The sequence below is a fragment of the Ovis canadensis genome, chromosome 7 (assembly GCF_042477335.2).
Source record: "Ovis canadensis isolate MfBH-ARS-UI-01 breed Bighorn chromosome 7, ARS-UI_OviCan_v2, whole genome shotgun sequence".
NCBI lineage: Eukaryota > Metazoa > Chordata > Mammalia > Artiodactyla > Bovidae > Ovis > Ovis canadensis.
Window position 1 is genome coordinate 15,802,647 of NC_091251.1, and position 25,248 is coordinate 15,827,894.

The following is a 25,248-nucleotide window of genomic DNA, read 5'->3' on the forward strand; positions in this document are numbered from 1 at the left end:
GTTATGCCTACAAATTACTTTACTCTGGCAAAGACCATTAACCACAGCTCTAGAATTAAAGTAGATGAAACCATCATGCTTTAGCCCTAGAATCTTTCTTCTTTGATCAACATCAAAATGAAAAATGAATATAGAGGTGCTTTAATATCTGTCATTTTGACTACTCTAACTCCCCCACAAGTTAGCTTAAAAGAGATCGTCTGTGTATTATATGGGTCATATTACATGTAATGGGAATATTTTTACAGTTGGATTTTCATTCTTGACCTGGAGTCACTTAATGAAACTTTAGAGTGTTTTCTTATTCTGTGTAGAATATTGGGTGCCTTATCATAGCTCTGAACCTGGTGAATATTATTTGACAGTTTATAATTGACAGCCCTCACCCTGGACTCTAAAAATACTTTCTTTTCTTCCTGCTTCACAGACAGGCTTGGCTTTCCGGCTGCCCTCCACATTTGGAGTTCCTCAGGACTTGGCCCTGTGTCCTGTCCTCTTCGTTTCCTCTAATTTTTCTTTTGATCTCATAAAACTACCTAAATACTGATGCCTTCCAAATTTATTTCAATAGTCCAGAGTTCGCCTCTGAGTGACTTGCATATCCTGCTGTCTACTTGGCATCTACACTCAAATGGCAGTGGCCAAAACGGAACCTCCCCTGCTCCCCGTGTCCAGCCCACTGTACTCAGGACGTGGCACTGACATCAACTGTGTTTGTCAGAGTAGAAGCTCGGTCGTCTCTGATTCTCTTTTTTTGAATGACTGCCACATTCAGCCCATCAGCAAGTTCTAGCTAGATCTCCAAAATATTTCTCTAGGGCACCCACTGTATTCATTTCCATGGCAACCCTCACTGATCCTGGTGCAGGTCAGGGGGATACTACCTACCAGTCAGATGCAATAGAACTTCCTAACTAGTGTCCTCCCTTGTAAACTGGTTTAATCTGTGAATGACATCATGGCGTTCCTTGCCTAACACTCTCCAGCAGACTCAGTGCCCTTGGACTGAAATCCAGTCTCGACACTATGGTCGTCAAGGTCCCGCATGTCTCTCCACTCTTGTCTCTTCATTCATCTCCTTTCTCTCTGCCCCTTGACCTGCCACTCTGGTTTTCTTACATTTCCTTAAGCATGCTAAGCTTTTGTAGCCTATGGCCTTTATGTGTGCTATCTCGTCCGCCGGAATGTCCTTCTTCTGGCAGTTCATATGACTGGCTCTTCTCTTTTTCCAGGTGTTGCCTTAAGTGCTACTTCTCAAGATGACTTCCCTGATGACCATACCTGCTGTCACCTCCAATTTATCATTCTTGATCTCTTGTTTGTTTCCTTCACGGCGGTATACACAGACATAATTACTCTAGTAAATTGCTTTACGCCCGCTGCTTTGACTTTGTTTTTCTTTCTTGGTGAAAGTTAGTTCCATGGGGCAGACTCTGTCTGCTACAAATCCTACCTTGTGGCCAATACATGGCAGAATGCCTGGCCCATAGTGAGTATTCCGTCCACTGAATATTTAGTGAACAAATGAAAAGACAAAGGAACAAGCAGCTATTAAGGATGGGGGGTAAGTGAAAAGTAGAAGGAAACATTTCTTTCTTTAGCACTAAAGTATGTACTGTGATAAAACCAAGAATTAAAATAATTTCAGGTGTTGATTAAACCCCTGATGGTAAAAAGCAACTACATGATAGAAAATTTCTCTGGGGACGTTATTGAACATGCTGTCAAATTGCAGAATTATGCTGCTGCAATGACTTAGCATTTAATAGGATGTATTCTCTACAAATTTGGAAAATATCATAGATTTATTTCACTTGTGTTCAGTATTAGTATTCTCATCTCCCTTGAGCATGCTCAATTAGCATTAGGACCTGCCTAGTGATTAGGGTAATCAATATTAACTGAGAAACAGCAAGGCAGTTCATTTTCCAAGTATTTATAATTCTTTACCAGATAGATATGGAGGCTCGCAGACGAGTAGAGTGACAGTCTGACAAAGAAATCTTTATTGTCCTCTGTGGTGGCGGCTATAAGGGGCACACACAGAGATCACGGTGGAACGAAACGGGCAGATTTGTCTCGGCCTGGATGGTGTCCTAAGGAAGCTGAGACTGTGGAGTTTGGTCTTAAAGGAATAAGAATTTGCTTGGTGGAAAGACTTTCCTTAAGACAGAATGGACAAGGACAGGGAAACATGATTAGGGTAGTGTGTTCTGAAACCTGCAACCAGAGGGACATGTAAGAGGAGAAATAGGCAATGAGTTTGAAGAGAGAGGCAAAACCAGATTGCTGAATTGACAGGGGGAGGGTGGCTTGGAATGGTTTTAATCTTGATAGCAATAAGATTATGTAATTTCCATTTTCAGAAGGTCACTGGAGGATGGATGATGGCTTCCAGTAGGAGAAATCTGGCTGTAGAGGTAAAAGGCATGGAAGAGGTCCTCCTGGAACTCTACAGAAAGAAGAGTCAGAGATGAAGCTCAGTAGAGAAGGGGCTCGTGAATGATTGTAAGGGGAAAGGGCTTTTTTTTTTTTTCAGGAAAAATGAGATCGATTCTTCAGAATGGTAGCAAATTTTTTTAAAAAAGCAATGTCACAGACAAGCCAAGAGAAGAGATCTTTTTTCAGAAAGGAAGAAATGATTAATATCAGATCAAGTGAGATAAAGGTTAAGTTGGAAGAACTAGAGTTCTTAATGAAGGTGTTTTGAGTGACACTTAGGCAGAGTTGTATTGGTGGGGTGATGGGTGATGAGGACGAAAGCCCCACAGAGGTGTTGGGGCTGAAAGAAAAGTGAGAAAATGAAGCCTACTTAGGGCAGACACAGAGCCGGCGGGGACTCTGTGTTGAAGTGAAGTGAAGTCATTCCGTCATGTCCGACTCTTTGCAACCCCATGGACTGTAGCCTACAAGGCTCCTCTGTCCATGGAATTTTCCAGGCAACTGGAGTGGGTTGCCATTTCCTTCTTCAGGGGAATCTTCCCGACCTAGGGATCGAACTTGGGTCTCCTGCATTGCTTTACCGTCTGAGCCACCAGGGAAGCCCTTGTTTGTGTTGCTCTGATTTTAATGAATGATGGGGATTTGAACTTGCTTGTATCGTCTGCTGAGAGGGAGAAAGCACAGGAACTGGGCTGTCGGTGGAGGGGAACTGGATTTCAGTGGAACACTGCTGTAAATAAGTGGAACAGAAGAGAGTGGAAATAAGGGGAAAGGAAGAGATGTAGGTGAGCTTGTGGCTGAAGTATAAAATGGAGGTATTTCCGATAGTGAGGGCAAGTGTACGGAAAGGAACAAAGCTGGCTCTGCAGAAATAGACTCCTGTCTGGAGCAGAAGCTGTAAGGGTCCGGGGATAATGGCAGAGACGCTGAGGGTTCAGCTAGCACTGAGAGCACGTGCCTGTGGTGGGCCCAGCCCACTTGCACGTCCCTGATGGAAGTTCCCGTGTTCCACGGGAACACGAGGCAGAAGGCTGCTGAGGATACTGGCGACACAGTGGTTGCAGTTCTGGGGAGGAAGGAGTGAATTGGCCTCATTAGGGAAGTGAGCAGGGAGGGCGATGGAAAGGCCTGGAAAGAGAGGGTAGCCTGCGTGAGGTCAGGGGACCAAGTGCTCTGGGAGTGATGGGGGAGGACCAGGAGAAATAGGAGCCTGGAAGTAACATGTCTGCATTATACATCGCTTTACCGCTCACCTCAGAAGGCACTCATCCTGCACGGATGCTGCTATTGCCCAGAAGGGCGTGGGGAAAGCCTGTCTTGGAATCGTGCTGAGAATCTGTAGCACAGCTTCTGTCTATCCGGTGTCTTGGTGCTTATGACTCCTTTTGGGGGTGGATTTGATTTGTTTCCAAGTCATTCAGAGCCATGTTTGGTAAAGAAAGGAGACAAACTGGGTAATATCATTTTCAGTAGAAATGGAAACGTAGGCTTAAATAACAGTATTGTTTTTCTTATGTGACTTACACTGGCCCTTGATAGCACTTTACCAAGAGTAGTGATAGCGCCTCTAGAATGTATAGAGCCTCTCAAAGTAGCTAGTTGGAGGAAGACATCCATTTGGACATAAGCATCTTAAGAGATTTTGGATTCACGTTCCTGAAGAGTTATAGAGTATCCTGTAAATACTCACTGGTAAACAGTTTAGAAGGCTTCTACCATCTATACAATCTTTTGTATATCTTTATTATTGAAATCTTTTATGCTAGTGTGGTATTGAAAGTGGTGAACTGCACAAGAATATTTCTGTGGCCAACTTAATGGCTTTATTTATGATCTGTTTGTTTCTTGGAAATTGGAAAGTCTAATTTTTACTGTCTCTTAGCATTTATTTATCAAACCCTCTGAGTTCCCTAGGTAGAAAGTTAATGATAAAGGCATACAGAAAACCATATGTTGCCATAATTTGTTGAAAATTTGATAAGAGATCCTGCTTATTCTCCAACTTTTTTGAAGTACCAGAAAGAAGTGATCATTTGGTCCTCAAATTCCTGTCCTTGCAAGTAGCACTGATGGCAGTGTTTGAATGACAGTATGGGCAGTAGCTGTGACCTGCAGGACAATTAACTTAGAATCGGAATTTGTTACCATCTAAGTGCTGGGGGGAGGAGGAGAACTTGGCAACCCATTCCAGTATTCTTGCCTGGAGAATTCCATAAACCGAGGAGCCTGGCTGGCTACAGTCCCCAGGATTGCAAAGAGTCAGACACGACTGAAGAATCTTAGCATGCAAGTGGTGGGGAGATGACTATTTTGACTCCAGAGGAGCAGAGATCATAGAATCTAATCATCGTGAAGATCTGCTCAGCCAACTTCCTTTGCAACTCACTTACCTGAGAATGCAGTGTTCTCACTTGGGTTGCTTTCTTCTCATGCTTTCTACAGAAATTGGCTTCCTACCAAAAGGCAAAGAATATGTCATCTCTCTCAGTGGGAGAGCACTGTTGGCATTCTGGGCAGACAGGTCTGTTTTGTGCGTGGGACTCTCAGAACTACAGTGAGCTTGGCACCGCTGGCTTCCTGGCTGTAAATGCCAGTAGCCTTCACCAGTCACTGTGGCAGTCAGAAATGTCGCCACACATTTCCAGATGCCCCTGGCTGTTTATGATCTAGAGCCTGGGGGACTTGTTTACTGAACAGCCAGGGAAGACAGGAGACATTCTTTTCTGTTCCTTTTATCATCCATCTATATTTTTTTTTCTTTCCTTTCTTTGTTTTCGTTCATTGTGGAGTGAGGAATGACGGAAGTAGAGAAAAGGAATCTTTATTATAGAAAGAGAGATTGAAAACAAATTAATAATCCAAGGGAAGGCTTCGGGAGAGCAGAAGGAACGAGGTAAAAGATAGAGCAGTAGCAAGGAAGCTGGGAGAAACGTTTTTGCCACATTTGTCTGTGGTCCCTTGTGATTTTCTTTCAGAAGCCAAAAATAAGATTATCTGTAAGAATGCTCCTGTATTGTTGCATTAGAGGCTATAACCAATTGCCCAGGCACTGTAAATAGATTTCACTGAGAATATGGCTAGAATTGTGCAAGGCTTAGATCTAGATCCTCAAGGAGAAGAACAACTTGTTACAAGACAAGTCTTTCTGACCTCATCTAAGGGGGAGGGGGAGGGGCGGGGTGCATTACCAATAGGCCCCAGTCCCTTATTTTGAAATGATATCACTGACGTGATTATACAGGAGCAAAGACTCCAAAATAGCTTCCGCTCCTGTATCGTGAGTTTGTAATCTTAATTTTTACAAAATAAAGTTCTTCTGTGCCAATGCCATTTTCTTAAAATAGTGTACCTGGCTACTAGCATTTAGAAGTTAAGACCTAGTGCTCGCCATGATTGCTTAAAGTCACCTGTGATGTATTTTAAAAATCTGCACTAACCCTTGTGGACCATTCATGCCATACTGAAGCTGATTTTCTACTTTATTTTTTCAGTTGTTCATGGTGGACAATGGAGCAGATGACTGGAGAATAGCCATGACTTATGAGCGTATTTTCTTCATCTGCTTGGAAATACTGGTGTGTGCTATTCATCCCATACCTGGGAATTATACGTTCACATGGACGGCCCGGCTTGCCTTCTCCTATGCCCCATCCACCACCACCGCTGATGTGGATATTATTTTATCTATACCAATGTTCTTAAGACTCTATCTGATTGCCAGAGTCATGCTTTTACATAGCAAACTTTTCACTGATGCCTCCTCTAGAAGCATTGGAGCACTTAATAAGATAAACTTCAATACGCGTTTTGTTATGAAGACTTTAATGACTATATGCCCAGGAACTGTACTCTTGGTTTTTAGTATCTCATTATGGATAATTGCCGCATGGACTGTCCGAGCTTGTGAAAGGTAAGTTTGTTTCTTTTCCTGAGAACATAATTTGCCTTATAGTGTCCTTAAAAGTGGGAGAAAGAACACATTTTAGACCAGAAACATGTAGAGACTTATGCTTGAAAATGTGGGATTCTATTATGAGCTTCTTTTAAATGAATGAGAAAGAACTTTTCTTAAGACACTTTGCATACAGCAATGCCTTGATGATTATGCATTTTTCTTTCTAATCTGACCAGTTTTCAGTAGAGGGCTGCCTTTTGCTGCCTTTATAATCAAAACTTGGAGACCTTCACATTGTGTAGCAGACTTCTATCAGAAATGCTTGTCTAATGGTAATACTGAGTCCTTTTGGCGCCTCTTTGGTTATAGTGTTGATTATTGTTGAGACAAGTGGGGATGCCTCAAAGTGCTTTGCTGATTGTAGTGCCTACTTTTAATAGTGTTCGTGTGATTACAGATAAGGGGCTGATAGGTGTATATTTGGTTTGATTGAACTCTCAACAGTTAGTGAGAAGGGTCCATGTGTATTTGGTATATTGTCTGAAGAGCTCTGGTAGTGCAGAGCTAGATACCGTCTCAGAACTGCTCAGTGAGTCTGGGTTCATCAGTTAGAGCATCTGCAATATTAACCTTGCCATTTAACAACCAAGCAAAAATAGACTTGTTATGTAAATAGGAGGAACTGGAGAGGGAATCTATTGTGACCTTGGTGAAGAAAATTCCAGTTGAAATTAGCAATAGACATATAGCAAGGACTTAGAAGTTTATAGAACTATTAAATGTTGGAATGTTGGTGTTTGTAGTAACTAGGTCTTTTTAAATTTAGCTTTTGAAAGAAACTAAAATGTACACACACATACATACAAATAGTTTAACAAAGAAAAATGTCTGTATGAAAATTGTTGCAAAAATAACAAGCCCAGAACACACCTCCCCCATTTCTTCTTTCCAGAAGCAATCACTTTAAATTCATTTAGCCATTTCCTTGGTAACTACTTTTCAAAGTTCCAGATGATATTGCTTATACTGCTGCCTCTAGATTTTTCATCTAGATTTTTTGGGAAGTTAGGGTTTTAGTTTTCTTTCACTTTCATGTACACATTGCTTTCCTGACTCTACCCCCACAAGAAGTAATTTTTCTTCCCAGTAAGTTACATAAACGCCAATCATCTATATTCCATAGTTACATTATTATTTTTATTACTGTGTGAACTGCACTTGTAGTTGAACTATGTGGTATATTATAATCATTTTGCCTTTTCTGCACATCCTTTTATTTTCTTTGAAATTAATAATCACCTCTTTATTTGCTTAGTTTTCTTAGTTTTTTATTTAATTAGTTTTCTTAGTTTTTGCTAATTTTCTCTATACTTACCACTGTCATATGTAAATCTGTCTACGTTATATAAATATAATTTTACTAGATTTATGTATGTATTAGGGAAAATCTATCAATTTTGCTTCAAACTTGAATGTCTGGGGACGTTCTCAACTGCTCGTCAAAGTGGAGGTTTCCTTTGCTTTATTTCTATGTTGCATATCTTTCTTCTTGAACCTCATTTTCCCCTCTTTCTTCACTTATTCCCTCATTTTAACAAAATTCATCTTCTAGTAGCTTCTGAGGAGGGGTGGTGGGTGAGAGAGATTTTTTTGAGACCTTGCAGATATGGCAACTTCATTCTTCTCTCTTGCTGGATGGAAAGCTCTAGTTTGAAAAGCATTTCTCTTGGAACACTGGGGACTTCATTTACTTCTGACATCCAGGGTGCAGCAGTCTGATGCTGTTCTCATTTTTTAATCTTTTTTTTTGATGGAAACTTTTAGGATCAGTAATCTAAAATTTCAGCAGGGTATGCATGCTCAGTCACTCAGTCGTGTCCAACTCTTTGTGACCCTATGTACGGTAGCCCACCAGGCTCCTCTGTCCATGGGATTCTCCAGGCAAGAATACTGGAGTGGACTGCCTTTTCCTCCTCCAGCACAAGGGTATATCATGGTGTAATTATTCTATTTTAATGCAGTGAGCCTATCCAATCTTGGAATTAATCTCCTTCAGTTCTTGGAAATTTTCTTGAATTAGTTAATGATTTTTATTCCTGTTTTTTGTTGTGTAGATATTGGTCCTTCTCTATGAGTTCTATAATTTTCTTATTTCCCTCTGTGTTGTTTTCCACCTGTTTTTGCTTCATATATAAAAGATAATCTCAATTTTTCTTTCAAGGTCTTTCTTTTGGGAATTTTATTTCTTCTTTACTGTATATTAATTTCCATTATCTCATATTTAATCTTCAAATGCCCATTTTTTTAAACTAGCATCACACTTCTTTATTCATAAATGTACTGTTTTATTTTTTTTAGAGATGTTAATGGTAACCTTTAATATTTTTTCTCTTTGTGTATTTTCTGTTTCCCCAGAGATGTACTTTTCTGGGTTTTTGTTTGTTTTTGTTTTGGCTTCAGTCTTTTTTAGAAGTTTTCCTTCAGTATTTAGGTAACTTTAGCAGTCCCCTTATACTTAAGATTGAGGAACTAAAGACCTGATTAGAAGCTTTCTGTACAGATCTAGAAGTTGTCAACCATGGACTTCACTACATGGTGATTAGGGTGGGAGCGTAGAACATCGATTTCAGTATCTTTACATAGTTTTAATCCAACTGACTCATGAAATATCTGTTTTGAAAGTGAAAAGTGAAAGTGTTAATCACTCAATCCTGTCCGACTCTCTGCAACCCCATGGATTATAGCCCACCAGGCTCCTCTGTCCGTGGAATTCTCCAGGCAAGAATACTGGAGTGGGTTGCCCTTTTCCAAGGGCCCTTTTCCAAAGCCTCTTCAAAACTCAGGGATCAAACACAGGTCTCCTGCAATGCAGGCGGATTCTTTACCATCTGAGCCAACAGAGTACTGTCCTGCAATGAAGGTAGATGCCTGGGTGATGGTATTGTGGAAATTGAAAGATGGGACAAAAAGAAGAGGTTTCATTTAGTATGTGAATATTTATTTATCTTCCTAGTTGCAATGGAGTTAGGCTGGCTCTCTCCAGTGCGTAATGCCCTGTAGTCAGCTGACAGACCTTGGGTTTTACCTCTCCAGACAAGAAACTTGCAGACTTCTGCCAGGTTGGCGAAAGGCATTACCAGCAACACAGAGTAGAAGCAGGAATCTAGGTGTCTAACTGCTTTTGTACAGTATTTGAACCTGTTCTTTCACTGAAATCTCCATCATCGTCTCCTCTCACTGAGGTACCGGTGCGAGATTCCTGAGTCTTTGGTGTGTGTATGGAGAGAGGGGCAAGGTTGCTGGTTCTCAGTGCAGATAGGGCAGCTTTCTGACCAGTTCTGGTCTAGAATTCTCATTTCTCAAGTCAGGTAAGCCACTTACCATTTGTCAGTTGGCTTTCTAGCTGCTTTATTACCATCTTGTCACTCATAGCCCATGCAGGAGCTGTGCTTTTCCTGTTTGCTTTCTAGTCATTTTAAGAGGGTTTAGGGAGGGAGCGGAGGCCTGTGTGTTTGTTGAGTCCACCTGCTTTTATGAGAAATTCCCTGGTGACTAGGTTTTATTACTGTGTATCTGAACCTTTTTTAAGACTTCTCTACATAAGTACGATATTTGAGGGATTAAAATTTTCCTTTTAAAGAAAGGTCGACTCCTTATGGTGTGCTTTGTTCCCTAGCAATCATGGTACTTAGAGGCTTATGATATTTTCTGGAGCAGCTGTACCTGTAACATTTGGAGAATCAATATGGTAAACTTTAGTTGATATACCTGTGTGGTCTATGAAGATGACTATTACTTTAAAGTTGTGCGTAGTGTTAAAGCATTAGTTGTTCAGTCATGTCTGACTCTGCGAACCCACATGCTGTAGCCTGCAAGCTCCTCTGTCCATGGAGTTCTCCAGGCAAGAATACTGGAGTGGGTAGCCATTCCCTTCCCCAGGGGACCTTCTCAACCTGGGGATCAACCCAGGTCTCCCGCATCGTAGGCAGATTCTTTACTGTCTAAGCCACCAGGGAAGCCCCAGAGTGGTGCACAACAATGTAACAGGGGATAAAAGCATAATCGAGCAGTCTGTACATCTAGAGCATCTGGTCCCTACTGCATCTGCTTCCCAAGGGCCAATTACATACCATAGCTTCAGTATCCTGCACATGCCATTCATTTTCTTTTCAAAATGGTTCATCGTAACTTTTTGATCCGCTGTCCCCAAATACAAAAAGCCCAAGGCAAGCTGTGTCAACTCTTTTCACGTCCCAAAGTATGTGTGTGTTTTTAACACACTGAGGTTATTAGATGACGGACGTTCCCTGTTTTCATATAAAGAGGCACAAGAAAGCGAAAATTGTGTTTCATACCAGGAATGAGTCTGTAGCCAAGAGTTACCTAATAGACCAAATCCATGGGTTGGGGAAGGGAGCACGCCCGGACTCGTGACTGGGACACTGGGGCTTAGTGTCAGTTGTGCAATTTAGAGGCTGAACAACCTTGGGCCAACCAATTTGCTTCTTTCTGCCTTGGATTCCTCATTGCAAACTACATGGATTTATAAGCTTTTCTCTTCCAAAGATAACATTTTATAATTGTACAAGTGCAGAGAAGAAAATCATTAACCAGTGCTGTGATAGTGGGAGATTTTCCCTATTCTGTTTTTCACTAAGCTTCCCATTTTGTTGCACAGATCTCTAGACTATAACTTGTAAGATACAAAGATATTTTTAAAAATTTGCTTTGTTTTCGCAAGTTAATTTTGAATGTGATGTAGCCTGCATATTTCTCTTCCTTAGCTGCTTGCTTTCTGGCCTGCCTTCCATTCTTTTGTGAAATTTGCAATACTGAAATATAATACACAACTCTCCTGTTATTTGGTTTGGAATTTGGATTTGTATGAGCTCTACCAGGCCCATCTTTGAGCCCTCCAAACATTCTTTCCATATACAAGGGTATTCACACCCGACAGAACTCTTCTTAATTAGAATAACTCTAAAAATATTTTTTTAAAGGAGAGAGCTTTCGAGAGAGAGAGAAACAGGCAGATGGCTTTCTGAAGCAGTTTGTTTTGCAAACCTATCTGTCCCCTTCTACCGAGTAGAACACATATAGATGTTTCTGGAAAATGTTCTCCACTAATGAGGAGGCATCCTATAGGAGGCATCTATTCCTGATATTACTTTCCATGTACCTCTGATTTGCCTATATTTAAGAACTTTTTCTTTTTTTCCTTTCTTTCTCCCCTCCTGCCCTCCTTCCCTCCCTCCTTCCCTCCCTCCTGCTGTTCTCTCTCTCTTCTTTCTTTCTTTCTTTGATAAGAGGAAGCAGAGTAGCAAATATCTGGCATCATTTCTGTGGCCTCCATTTGTCAGGAGGAGGCTGCCTGAGACCAGATCACAGCATCCCTCTCTCTGATTCTGGTCTGGCCTTGTGTTGCAGACATCAGACCTGCAAAGAACACTCCTTTTGGAAGTACCCTGGGAAGTGTGGCCTCAGGCTGTTTCAGAGAAACTTCAGGAGCATTTATATTAAAAGAAGTCTGTCTTCCAGAGATCATGGTCCTGAAAATTGGGATTATCCCATCCTGACTTACACTTTTTCAGACTTTACCAGCTCTATGAAGATGGCATAGGTTAGTGTTCATCCCAAAGGGTGTTTCACTGAACACTGTTTCAAAGGAAGGTGAGGAGCTGTTTTGAAAGCGGTGGGGCTGGATTCTGTGGGCCAGCTCTGTGCTACATAAAGAAAAGTGTTTTTTTCCCCTTTTTACTTCTTAGCGCATTTAATATGTGAATGTGCATCGAGAATATCCAAAAGGAGGAAAGAACATTTATTTGATCAACACCATGCTCTGTCAATACTGAAGCTTCCAAAGAAGATAGAAAAGGATTGTAACTTTCTACACAGTTTGAGAATTTTTAAAAATGTTTCTTTGTTCAATACATTCTTTTGCTTTTGGCTGCAAGTTTTATAATGTGGGTGAGGGGTCAACTTTGGGATGGAGCTGAAGAAGGGGGAAAGAAAGACAGGCTGGGCACTTTGGTGGCAATGTTACCAAGCTGAAAAGCAACCATTGTGGAAGTCTGTAATAAGCTAGAGATGCTAGGAACTGTTTCTGTCACTGGAAAAGATTCCTTGAATTAAGACATTGTAGACAGAAACACTGTTTTTATTCAGCTCATTGTTTTATCTCTAAGAGCATTTAAGTGTGCATTAACTAATAGGCACTAGTTGAGAGAAAATTTTCTAAAAATGACTTAAGAATAGTTTGCTTTTTTTTTTCAAAGTGGGAAAATTGGAGAAGCAAACAATACAATTTATTTTGAATAGCTTCTTATCATCTAAACTGCATTTTAGGTGGATTAAGAATAAATTCTTTCCATCACTAAAAACAGATGAAAATAAATTTGTTACTTACTTGCTAAATTATCCAAGACAACCTGAGGAATGGAGTTTCAATTGTGTTTAGAATCTACCATTTGGTGTCTTAAAAGCATGTTTCATTTCTTCCATTAATCAATTTGGACTTTTTAAAAATTCTGTCACTTATAGTTCATTTTTGTTAATTGCTTGAAGGTGATTTCTGAAATGCAGTTGAAACTTACTTTATTATGCTGTGGGATATTGTGGAATATCGCCATCAAATCATGTCCCATAATGAAACTTTGTACAATATACGTTTCAGCCTGCCCAGCCTGCTGTTTTTAACACAAGGATTGGCTATGTCTTCAGGCATCAGTATTATGAAGGGAGACTTGCTAAGGAAAATCCTGGTAGAATTAGAATATCTTGTTTTGTAACTAAACAGACTTTTATCCTTTTAGCACCAGTTCATAAAGCACATCTGATTTGGGCCTCCACTTTCTGTAGAATATGAACGCTGAATATCATCTAAATTTTATCCATACTAAGATAAAATGAATACCCTTATTCCTGAAAACCAAAATAACCAAATTTACAATGGTAGTTGTTTGTGTTCTCAGTTGCTCAGTCATGTCCAACCCTTTGCAACCCCTTGGACTATTGCCCACCAGGCTACCCTGTCTATGGAATTTTCCGGGCAAAAATATTAGCAGGTTGTCATTTCCTCCTCCAGGGGATCTTCCCAACCCAGGGACTGAACCTGTTTATATTTAGGAAATTAATTAACCATTGTGGAGGTTACCTTTTTTATAACTAGAGGTGAACCTGTCACTCTAAAATCATATACATTTACAACTTCCTCTATATAGAGGACAATTTTATATAAAACTGAACTTGAAGTTTCGATAAGTAATAAGGTATTTAAATGGTTAAGTGATCTGTGTTCTAATTTTCAAATTTCTTGTTTCAAAAAAGTTTTCATTTACTTTAGTTTTTCGGTACGATATAAACCAGTTTGCAGAGAAGGCAATGTCAACCCACTCCAGTACTCTTGCCTGGAAAATCGCATGGGCAGAGGAGCCTGGTAGGCTGCAGTCCATGGGGTTGCGAAGAGTCGAACACGACTGAGCGACTTCACTTTCACCTTTCACTTTCATGCTTTGGAGAAGGAAATGGCAACCCACTCCAATGTTCTTGCCTGGAGAATCCCAGGGATGGGGGAGCCTGGTGGGCTGCCATCTATGGGGTCGCACAGAGTCAGACACGACTGAAGCGACTTAGCAGCAGCAGCAGCAAACCAGTTTCTCAAGGAGGAGAGGTAGATGGGATCTGAAAGTCTCATTTGTTCTATTTATTTATTTTTATTATTTAAATAAGATCACATGTAGGGAAGTGCAAAGTGAGAAGCTACATAGAACACAAGCTTATTTTCCTGATCTGCCACGTATGATTTAGTTTTTACATCTTTAGGAAATCACCCAGAGGCCTATCCTTTTTCAAGCCTTGATCCCCAGCGATGCCTCAGTTCCTGTTGATTTACTTAAATTTGAAACATGTTACTTGTGATCAATTTTCTTTGATAGTTGTAGAAGTAGTCATAAACTAGGCATCACAGTGCTTAGGAAGCATCCTGCCAGCACCTTGATTTATTGCAGTATCCTGGATAATTAGATTATTTTCCACCACTTAAGTTTCAGCTGTTGCTAAGTAAACTAAGCATTTCATCAATGGGTTTGTAATCTGTGGTTGATGGTAATGTAATACTTTGTAAACTTATACTTCCAGGGTCTGATTCATACATACGGATATAGCATTTTCAGGCTCATAAGTGAGTCACAACTCTAAAATGGGCCCTTTCAAGTTATAAAAGTCGGCAGTTTGAAAGCATTCATCGTACATCTGTGCCTCACAAAGCATCAATGCTCAGTATAATGTTTGCCAAATAGATTGGTTGTTAAAGTCTTACAGAAAGAAAGTCAGGACTCTCTCCAACTCGATTTTATCTTTATTCCTATGTAGATAGGAAATGTTTTTTTGGTCTGTCTCCTGAGATAACAATGAGGATTAATATTTGTTTGCAAGGTCCTTTGAGATCCTGGTCTGGTTGAGTACAGTTTGAAAATACCAGCAGTGGTTATGTTCAAGCAGAAACAAATGAGAAGCCGAGCAGCTCAGCAATCCAACCTCGCAATCCAGTCAGCTCATCACAGTCCTCGTATCCCAACATTCTTTCTTGCCAATGTCCAAATTCTATGCAGTATGTGTTCTGAGTGTCTTCCCATTTTGGAAAACCCTTTGGTCATCTGTATATAGTACATTATGCAGAGTGTGTGTATGCAGTTCTGGGCAAGGCCCTTCTTTTCTCCAGCTTCAGAACCACCATGCCAGATAAAAAGAAAGATCGTAAAGTCTAAATGTAGATGTCCTGACAGTCAAGCTGTTTTGTCTTTAAGAAAACTAGTGTATGTCTGAGACATCCAGTGGGGCTTGTTTGGCAAAAGCACAAGTGTTCCCTTCTTGCCTATAGGATTGTCTATGTTCTATTTCCTTTCAAACTTCATATCCTTTATTTATTTTTTAATTGTAGCTTTTTAAAACTTCATTTTATTTTATATTAGAGTATAGCTGATGTACAATATTGTATTTGTTTCAGGTGTACAGCAAAGTGATTAAATTTTATATATATATATATATATATATATATATATTCTTAATCAGATTCTTTTCCCATATTGGTTATTACAGACTGTTGAGTAGAGTTCTTTGTGCTATAGAAGTCCCTGTTATCTGTCTTATATATAATAATGTATATATATGGATCCCAAACTCTGAATTAATCCCTCACCCCATCTTTTCCTTTGGTAAGTTTGTTTTCAAAGCCTGAGTCTGCTTCCGTTTTGTAAATAAGTTCATTTGTATAATTTTTTAGATTCCACTTATAAGTGATTTCATATATTTGTTTTTCTCTAATTTCACTTAGTATGATAGTCTCTAGGTCTGTCCACATTGATGCAAATGGCATTATTTCCTCCTTTTTATGATTGAGTAATATTCTGTTGTATACATGTACCACTTCTTCTTTATCCATGTGTTAGTCATTCAGTTGTACCCAACTCTTTGTGACCAGACACATTAAAAAAATATTTTAGAAAGCTAAGATCTTGGCATCTGGCCCCATTACTTCATGGCAAATAGAAGGAGAACGGGTGGAAGTAGTGGCAGATTTCCTCTTCTTGGGCTCTAAGGTCACTGCAGATGGTGACTGCAGCCATGAAATCAGAAGATGTTTGCCTCTTGGCAGGAAAGCTATGACAAACCCAGACAGTGTGTTGAAAAGCAGAGATACTACTCTGTCAGCAAAGGTCTGTATAGTCAAGGCTATGGCTTTCCAGTGGTCACATATGCTTGTGAGAGCTGGACTGTAAAGAAGGCAGAGTCCCAAAGGATTGAGGCCTTTGAACTGCGGTGTTGGAGAAGACTCCTGAGAGTCCTGTGGACAGCAAGGAGATCCAACCAGTAAACCTCAAGGTAAATCAACCCTAAATACTCATCGGAAGGACTTATGCTAAAGTTGAAGCTCCAGTGTTCTGGTCATCTGATGTGAACAGCTGACTCATTGGAAAGATCCCTGATACTAGGAAAGATTGCAGGCAGAAGAAGAAGAGGGCACCAGAGGATGAGATTGCTGGACAGCATCACTGATGCAATGGACATGAACTTGGGCAAACTCCGGGAGATGGTCAGAAACAGGGAGGCCCTGGCATGCTGCAGTCCTTGGAGTTGCAGAGTCAGACACGACTGTGCCACTGAAAAACAACAATATCCCTTTGTATACATACACCACATCTTTATCCATGTGTGTGTGTTGGTTGCTCAGTCGTGTCCAATTCTTTGTGACCCCATGGACTGTAGCCCTCCAGGTTTCTCTGTCCAAAGAGTTTTCCAGGACAGAATACTGGAGTGAGTTGCCATTCCTTTCTCCAGAGGATCTTCCCAACCCAGTGACTGAACCCAGGTCTCCTACATTGCAGGCAGATTTTTGACCATCTGAGCCACCAAGGAAGCCCTTCTTTATCCATTATATCCTTTGTCTTTAATGTCACCATATGGCAAAATAATGCTAAAATAACAAAAAAATTCAAAGCAAAAAAATTGCTTTTATATGAGACAAAATGTACAAATTCTGAACATTTATAGAGTTTAGACAAATCTGCCTTCTAGTTTAAAGTTAAACTTTTATAACCTTAGAACATGTCAGTGGGCTTGCTTCATGTTATAATAATTCTGATAGGGAATGTAGGTTTTAGAATTGTATCCCAGAGCTGGTGTTGTGGTGTAGACTCCTGGCTTGACTGACTTGAGAGAGTCTGGATGGATTGTGTCCCCACTGCTTGCCTGGCCAAGCAGACTCTGATCTATTGTTGCTTCCTGAGGGCCCACAAAGGGGAGTGTCAATCCTTGAACTCCCTCACTCTGCTAGTTCCAGCCCTGTTTTGTCTCTAATTCACACTCCTGAGCTCAGTCACTCAGCTGTGTCTGATTCTTGGCAACCCTGTGGGCTGTAGCCCACCAGCGTCCTCTATCCATGGTATTTTCCAAGCAAGAATACTGGAACGGGTTGCCATGCCCTCCTCCACGGGATCTTCCTGACCCAGGGATCTAAGCCGAGTCTCCCCTGGCTCCTACACTGCAGATGGATTCTTTACCACTGAGCCATCACTTCAGAATCCTTTGGATTAATAGTCTGCTGCTGCTGCTGCTGCTGCTGCTAAGTCGCTTCAGTCGTGTCCAACTCTGTGCGACCCCATAGACAGCAGCCTACCAGGCTCTCCCGTCCCTGGGATTCTCCAGGCAAGAACACTGGAGTGGGTTGCCATTTCCTTCTCCAATGCATAAAGGTGAAAAGAGAAAGTGAAGCCGCTCATTTGTGTCTGACTCTTAGTGACCCCATGGACTGCAGCCCACCAGGCTCTTCCGTCCATGGGATTTTCCAGGCAAGAGTACTGGAGTGGGGTGCCATTGCCTTCTCCAGATTAATAGTCCAGTCATTGCCAAATCCTCAAGGATATGGCAAAATGCCCAGCCAGCAGATATTTCAACATAGCATGGTGGCAAAGTCAAAGCCATTTTGAGTACATGGTCATGATTCAATAAATGTTTGGTGAATAAATAAATATAAAAACTTCACACAGACTTCCACCATATTTTTTTTTGCTAAGGGGTGAAAGGAAAAGAGGGTTCTTGTCATTCTTGCAGGTTTCTTTTTAATAACTTTATTGAGGTGTAATTGTGATACATATTTCAATTGTGTAATTCCATAGTTATAATTGTGTAGACCTGTACAACCATCTGGAGCAGGAAATGGCAACCGTCTGGAGCAGGAAATGGAGCAGTATTCTTGCCTGGAGAGTCCCATGGACGAGCAGCCTAGCACCTACAGTCCATGGGGTTGCAAAGAGTCAGACATGACTGAGTGCCTAAGCACAGCACAGCACAGCCACCTACACCACATAGGCCGAGGGCATGGCAGTGCACTCCGGTATTCTTGCCTGGAGAATCCCATGGACAGAGGCGCTGGTGGGCTATTGTCCATAGGGCTGCAAAGAATCGGACAGAACAGAAGCCACTTAACACTGTGCAACCATCACCACTATTGAGTTTTAAAACAGTTCCATCACCCCTCCCCCCATACCAAATCCCTTGTTCCTATTTACATTAAGTCCCTGCTCCCTCCAGTCCCAGGCAACCACTAATACACTATCTCCATACATACACTCTTCTGAGCTTCATAGAAATGCAGTCAGATAATATGTAATTTATTTTTGCATCTGGCTTCTTTTACTTAAAGATTTTGAAGTTTAGCCATGTTGTAGTACGTATCATAGTTTCTTGATTGATGAATAGTAGTCTGTGGTAAGGATAAGCCGCATTTTGTTCATACATTCACCAGCTGATGCACGTTTAGTTCCTGTCTGGGGCTCCTGTGAATGGGATGGTTGTGAACTTTGGCAGGCAAGTCTCTGTATAAACATACATTTCTGTTATTCTTAAAGAAACACTTAGGAGCGGCTGCCCCAGTTTACATTCTCCTCGGCAGTCAGCCATATATGAGAGTTCCAGTTTCATCCCATTCTTGACAACATTGTCAATCATATACATATATATGGATATGTCGTATCGTCAGTCGTATATAGAGTTTTCGTCCAGTTCAGTTTAGTAGCTCAGTCATGTCTAACTCTTTGCAACCCCATGGACTTCAGCACGCCAGGCCTCCCTGTCCATCACCAACTCCCGGAGTTTATTCAAACTCATGTCTGTCGTGTCAGTGATGACAGCCAACCATCTCATCCTCTGTCATCCCCTTCTCCTCCTACCTTCAATCTTTCCCAGCATCAGAGTCTTTTCCAATGAGTCAGTTCTTTGCATCAAGTGGCCAAAGTATTGGAGTTTCAGCTTATCTTTGTTACCTAATCATATAATCTTTCTAGTGAGTTTCAAGTGGTCTTGTTTTAATTTATAGTTCTCTAATGGTTAATGATGATGAACATCTTTTCATGTGATCACCAGCCATTTGTGTATCTTTTTTGGTAAAATATCTGTTTAGTCTTAACATTTTTAAAACTGGCTCATTTATCTTATCAAATTGTAAGACTTCTTTATTATTCTAGCTTCTGGTTCTTTATCAGATATATGATTTGCAAATATTTTCTGTGGCTTCTCTTTTCATTTTCTTTACTGTTTTTTGAACGCACTGAAACCTTGTACATTTACCTTTCTCTAAATCAGCCTTGCCTCCCAAAACCTTACGAGATGAAAGCCACCTACACATACCCAGTGGACTGTGAACTCTTTGAAGAGACTTGAATCTCTTGTTAAGTTTCCTGTTTCATGTGATTCTCCTTCCTGCCCTTTTCCTACCCTGAAGTCTTGCTTTTCTAGTAACCGCTATTTTCTAGTAACAGAAAACAGAGATAGAAGCAAAGGAGATTGTTTTTTCAGCTCAGCTTATATACTTTTCTAGTTCTTGCATTGCTTTGATAATTGTAGTAGCTATGAACAATGAAGTCCAAATGCTATCTGTCATTTTTGCACTTAAGGTGAAGATGTTCCCCACTTGATACTCCCCTTCCCAAGTTGAGGTAAAAATTTCATTTGATTAATCCACAGCTCTCTTCATGAACAAAGGCAGGCGTTTGTAACATGCCTGAGCCTGTTTTAAGGATGTAGGTAAAGATTGTTAAAAACCAGTCTCCCTCTCTTCTTTGTATGACCTTGCTAGATTTTATGACAGTCCATAGTCATGACTTTGAAACAGTGATGCTCTAGCTATGGGCTACCTGACCAGATGACTCTTGTTTGATTATTCTTCATAGTGTAAATCACAGGGACATGGCAATTGACATTCCACACTCAGAACTTCACAGTGGCTCAGGGGCAAAATATTTTTGAGTGACTAGTACCTAGTGCCTTTACACTGAGGTTTCTCCTTATAGATCTCACGTTCTGAAAGTTTGTCTGTGTTACGTAGAATGTACTCTATTGAAGCCATATCTTCTGTGTCTCCTGCGTCGGCAAGTGAGTTCTTTACCGCTGGCACCACCTGGGAAACCCTAACAGAAGATGCAATTTAAAAATAAGGTTTAGCAGACTTTGTGGTGTCTATTGTTGTAGCTTTAGAACCTCTCACGAAACTCATGTAACGAGCTCATGTAAGAATGATAGCCTGCAAATACGAAAGCCACAGTGAAAGGCACAATGTATTCAAACTGAGTTGGATTCGCAGAAAATATCTTTGCCAGTGTTCATAGTGGAAACTTAAATTCAGTAACTTTCTTGATTTAAAGAAATAGTACCCAATGTTTCATGTGATTGGGCGTATTAGAGATCATATGCTCTCTGGTTTTGAATAAAACTGGGGAGAGGCTCTGTATCAATGCAGAATTATCCTGCATCTTTACTCATTACTTTGAGGTAGCTTTATGCTTTTGTCCCAGAAAGCCTTACTAAATGAAGCATCAGGTACAGAAAGATCAGCTTTGATCAGTAGTTTTAATCTGGTTTAGTGGTGGCCAGCCCTTAGAATTTCTGGCTGGTTCTATGTCTGAAAAGGGATGAATTTCTTAGCGTTCCTTCACCGCTGTTATTATGGTAGTGTGTCTACTGTGCTTTCTAGTAGTTAGGTGTTTTTTCAAAATAAGTTCTAAGAAGCTCCGAGGTGCCCCTATGAAGTAAGAGGCCACTCTGTCAAGTTTTTGTACAGTTCACTCCTTAATCTCCTTCCTGTTTAAGGAGTCTTCATTTCTGAAATACTGATATTTTTTGTTCCTCTTCTCATCCACCATCCATGCCTCTATCATCGGGATCCCTGTTCTTTTAACCCTCCTGAGGTCTTTGGCATTTCTCATGATGGAGCAGGTATTTGGGTAGAGGTGTGGTAGTGGGTGGTTGGATGGCAAAGGGACTCAAGGTGCCTTGTTATACAGGCTTGATGTGGTCTCTGAGGAAGAACTAAAAAGGGATTGTAGTTATTTGGCTTTGGTATAATATGAGCAAAACTTTTACCTGGTCCTGGTTAGGTGAGGGGATGAGTTTTCTCTCCGGTTTAAAGGTATTCTTTGAGCACCTGTGGTATTCTATATTCTGTGCAAATGGGGTAGTTATAAACGCCCCACCTGAGCTCAACTTCTCGAGAATAAAGACCAGATCTAGCACCACCTTGAGCCCGTAGTCCAGAGCCCTATAATATCTGGGTCAGAGGAGACCTTACAAATCCTCTAATTCTGTCAGGTCAAGATTGATACCACTACCGTCGCTCCATGAAGACTTATAAATGATTGCACACAAATGTTTACCCGTGAGTCAGGACAATAGAAGGCTGTTTTGTGACACTGCATGAGTGACTTCATGTATTAAAGTTGAACCCTAGAAGAGTCATTTTGAAAAATACTGCTAATGGGAATAATGTCTGTTCAATGTAGGAAAGAATTTGTATGTCTTTATTTTATCATCTTCTAAAAATGGGTTCAATGGCAAGAGCTTTACTCTTTAGTAAGTTAAAAGGGGTTAATGAGGAACTCTGTTAATTTAAAATTTCTTTCAAGCAGGGGCAAAAATAGCCCTTGGTGAACTTTTGAAGAGGGCAGGGACATTGGTCTTGGAAATCTAAAACCTCCCTTGTGTGCTGGACAGGCAGCCAGACGGCCACACAGAATCGTGGCAGGCCTGGCACAGCGCTGCTGGCAACGCCTCTCTGTGTCCAGCTTAGAAGGATCTTCATAGACTCTGCTGGAGCCACAGACTTCTGACAGAGTTTCTCGGTCTTTGATCTTGGGTGTTGCTTTAGGGGCTCTCAGCATCTATGTGGCTCCAAGCACTGGCTGGGGTTTGCCAAGGGAAGGCAGAGGGAACCCCACCCGAGGTGACATTAGTGAGAGAACTCCACGGTGCAGAGAAGCCCTGGCACAGAAATGCATGCCCCTTCCACAACATTCCATCTTTCCTTTCACGAAGACCACTGCTGTTCTCCCCTGCCACTGCACTGCAGGCCTACAGCGCACTCCATGTCACCTGTACTCTGGAAAGCCTCCTGAACACTAGTAAACACTCTAGTCCCACTCCTGTGAGGAATGCGTACAGCAAGTGCTGCTCCCCCTGGTCTGTGGAACTTCCCAGAAAGAAGTCCCATGAGTTTTGAAACACCAGGATTTGGTTCCTTGTAACGATCCTATTTGAAGTAAGAACAATACAGAAGTCTAAGTAAGCCCTTTGAAAGATAGCATCACCCTTTGGCATGGCCCTTAATCTAGTTTGAGTCTTTATTGGAGGTCTGATCTGGATTGTGACTGGATCCTATCTGACTCTTTGCAACCCCATGGACTAGTTTTCTGGGCCAGAATACTGGAGTGGGTAGCGTTTTCCCTTCTCCAGTGGATTTTCTCAGCCCAGGAATCGAACTGGGGTCTCCTGCGTTCTTTACTAACTGAGCTATCACTGCAGTCATGAAATTAAAAGGTGCATGCTCCTTGGAAGAAAAGTTATGACCAACCTAGACAGTATACAGCAGCGACATTGCTTTGCCTACAAAGGTCCATCTAGTCAAAGGTATGGTTTTTCCAGTAGTCATGTATGGATGTGAGAGTTGGACTATAAAGAAAGCTGAGTGGCAAAGAAGTGATGCTTTCAAACTGTGGTATTGGAGAAGACTCTAGAGAGTCCCTTGGACTATAAAGAGATCCAGCCAGTCCATCCTAAGGGAAATCAGTCCTGAATATTCATTGGAAGGACTGATGCTGATGCTGAAACTCCAATACTTTGGCCACCTGATGCAAAGAACTGACTCACTGGAAAAGACTCTGCTGCTGGGAAAGATTGAGGGCAGGAGGAAAAGGGGACATCAGAGGATGAGATGGTTGGAAGGCATCACTGACATGATGGACATGAGTTTAAGTAAGCTCCAGGAGTTGGTGATGGACAGGGAAGCCTAGCATGCTGCAGTCCATGGCATCACAAAGAGTCCAACATGACTGAGCGACTGAACTGATCTGGATTGGTCTTTGTCTTAATCAGTGCTTCTTATTGATCATTTTGTGTAGGGTCATATGTTAGGATGAGTTGAGGAAATGGACATATTCTCAGGGTGCTGAGATATTTCAAGCAAGGTTTTGTAAACTATGGTCCATGAGTCAGATTTGACCACTGCTTGTTTTCAAACAAACCACAATAAGCACAGTTTTTACCTTTCTAAATCACTGACTTGGGAGTATTGTATGACAGAGACCATATGTGGTTTGCAAAGCTTCTAACAGTTACTATCTAGCATTTTACAAAACAAGTGTACTGCCTACCAACCCCCTTTTTTAATTTGTTGTTGTTTAGTCACTCAGTCATGTTCGACTCTTTGTGACTCCATGGACTGCAGCATGCCAGGCTTCAACGTCTTTCATTATCTCCTGGAGTTTGCTCAATCTCATGTTATTGAATCGATGATGCCATCCAACCATCTCATCCTCTGTCACCACCTTTTCCTCCTGCCCTCAATGTTTCCCAGCATCAGGGTCTTTTGCAGTGAGTTGGCTCTTCCAATCAGGTGGTCAAAGTATTGGAGCTTCAGCTTCAGCATCAGTCCTTCCAATGAATTTTCAGGACTGATCTCCTTTAGGATGGACTGGTTGGATCTCCTTGCAGTCCAAGGGACTCTCAAGAGTCTTCTCCAGCACCACAGTTCAAAAGCATAAGTTCTCTGACCTTCAGCCTTCTTTATGGTCTAACTCTCATATCCATACATGTCTACTACAAAAACCATAGCTTTGGTTTTTTAAATAAATTTATTTTTAATTGGAGAATAATTGCTTTACAGTGCTGTGTTGGTTTCTGCCATATAACAACGTGAATCAGCCATGGTACATATATGTCCCCTCCCTTTTCATTCTCCCTTCCATTCTGCTGCCCTCCCACCCCTCTAGCTTGTCACAGAGCACTGCTGACTCCCAGTCTTAAAGAAACATCATTTTTGTCAAGCTTGTTTCAAGCACAGTGTGATATTATCAATTATAAAGGAGTTTTCTAGTTTTACTTTGAGGTTCAGGCAATGAATTTATATTTGACACAGCTTAAATCAGAGATTTTTCCAGATAATCTTTATACTGTATTTAGGACTAGCAATAAACTATTTTTGGTGACAAAGGATCAAACGTTGGTATTGGCTCAAGTACTAGGTACAAATGTCATACAAATGTTAGTCAGTGATCTAAGCTATACTGACTAGTACTAGCTAGATGCCAGCATAGGTCTTTTTTATATATGTTTTAAAGAAAAAATAAACCCATCTCTGGTGTCCACCTTAAGTTAATTCAACAAGATGTGAAAGAAATCCTTTGATTTGTCATGGAGTCTGCTCCCCTGGGTTTTGACTTTACTGACCTTGGGTAACATCAGTAGAAACACTGAGTCATTAAAAAATCTGATCCGGATGTTGTGGAGGAACAGGTCATGAGATGGATTGAGAGCTGAAGCTGTTAAAATGTAGTCACTGGCAGAATGACTTTCCTTTGCCTAAGAAAATCACCTACAGTCTTCTTGCAGTCCTGTTCCTCGGCATGTAAACTGGTCTGTGGGTGCAGCAGGGTTCCATGCTGCTCACTGTTGGCACCTTTAAGGGTCATCCAGTCTTTATTGCTGTTATGCGATGAAGTAGCATCATAACATACTATGATTGCCTTTGCCCTATCTCCGCTTCCATATGCAGGACTATTTCTATCAAGTCAGCTGATGAATCAAAATTCATTTGATTTTCTTATGAGTTAAGACCTCTCATGAGGTTTGCTTGCTATTTCTCTTAAACATGACTGCTTTTTCCCTAAATATCATGTGCATTCCTGAGAAGAATGCAAAGGAAGAAGCTGTTATTTAGCAAAGATACCAGCTTCTCCAGTGGCTCAGCGGTAAAAAATCTGCCTGCAGTGTAGGAGCCACAGGAGACATAGGTTCGATCCCTGGATCAGGAAGATCCACCCTGGAGGAGGGCATGGCACCCCACTGCATGGACAGAGGAGCCTGGAGGG

At 41.1% G+C, this 25,248-nt stretch overlaps 1 protein-coding gene across 1 annotated transcript in view; it reads left to right on the forward strand.

The window, feature by feature from the left end:
• Positions 1-25,248, forward strand: part of KCNN2 (potassium calcium-activated channel subfamily N member 2) — a 172,473-nt gene that overhangs the window by 40,054 nt on the left and 107,171 nt on the right. The window contains exon 4 of the mRNA XM_069595281.1: positions 5,934-6,352. Within this exon, the coding sequence (XP_069451382.1) occupies positions 5,934-6,352 (419 nt within the window). The remainder of the gene's footprint in view (positions 1-5,933; positions 6,353-25,248) is intronic.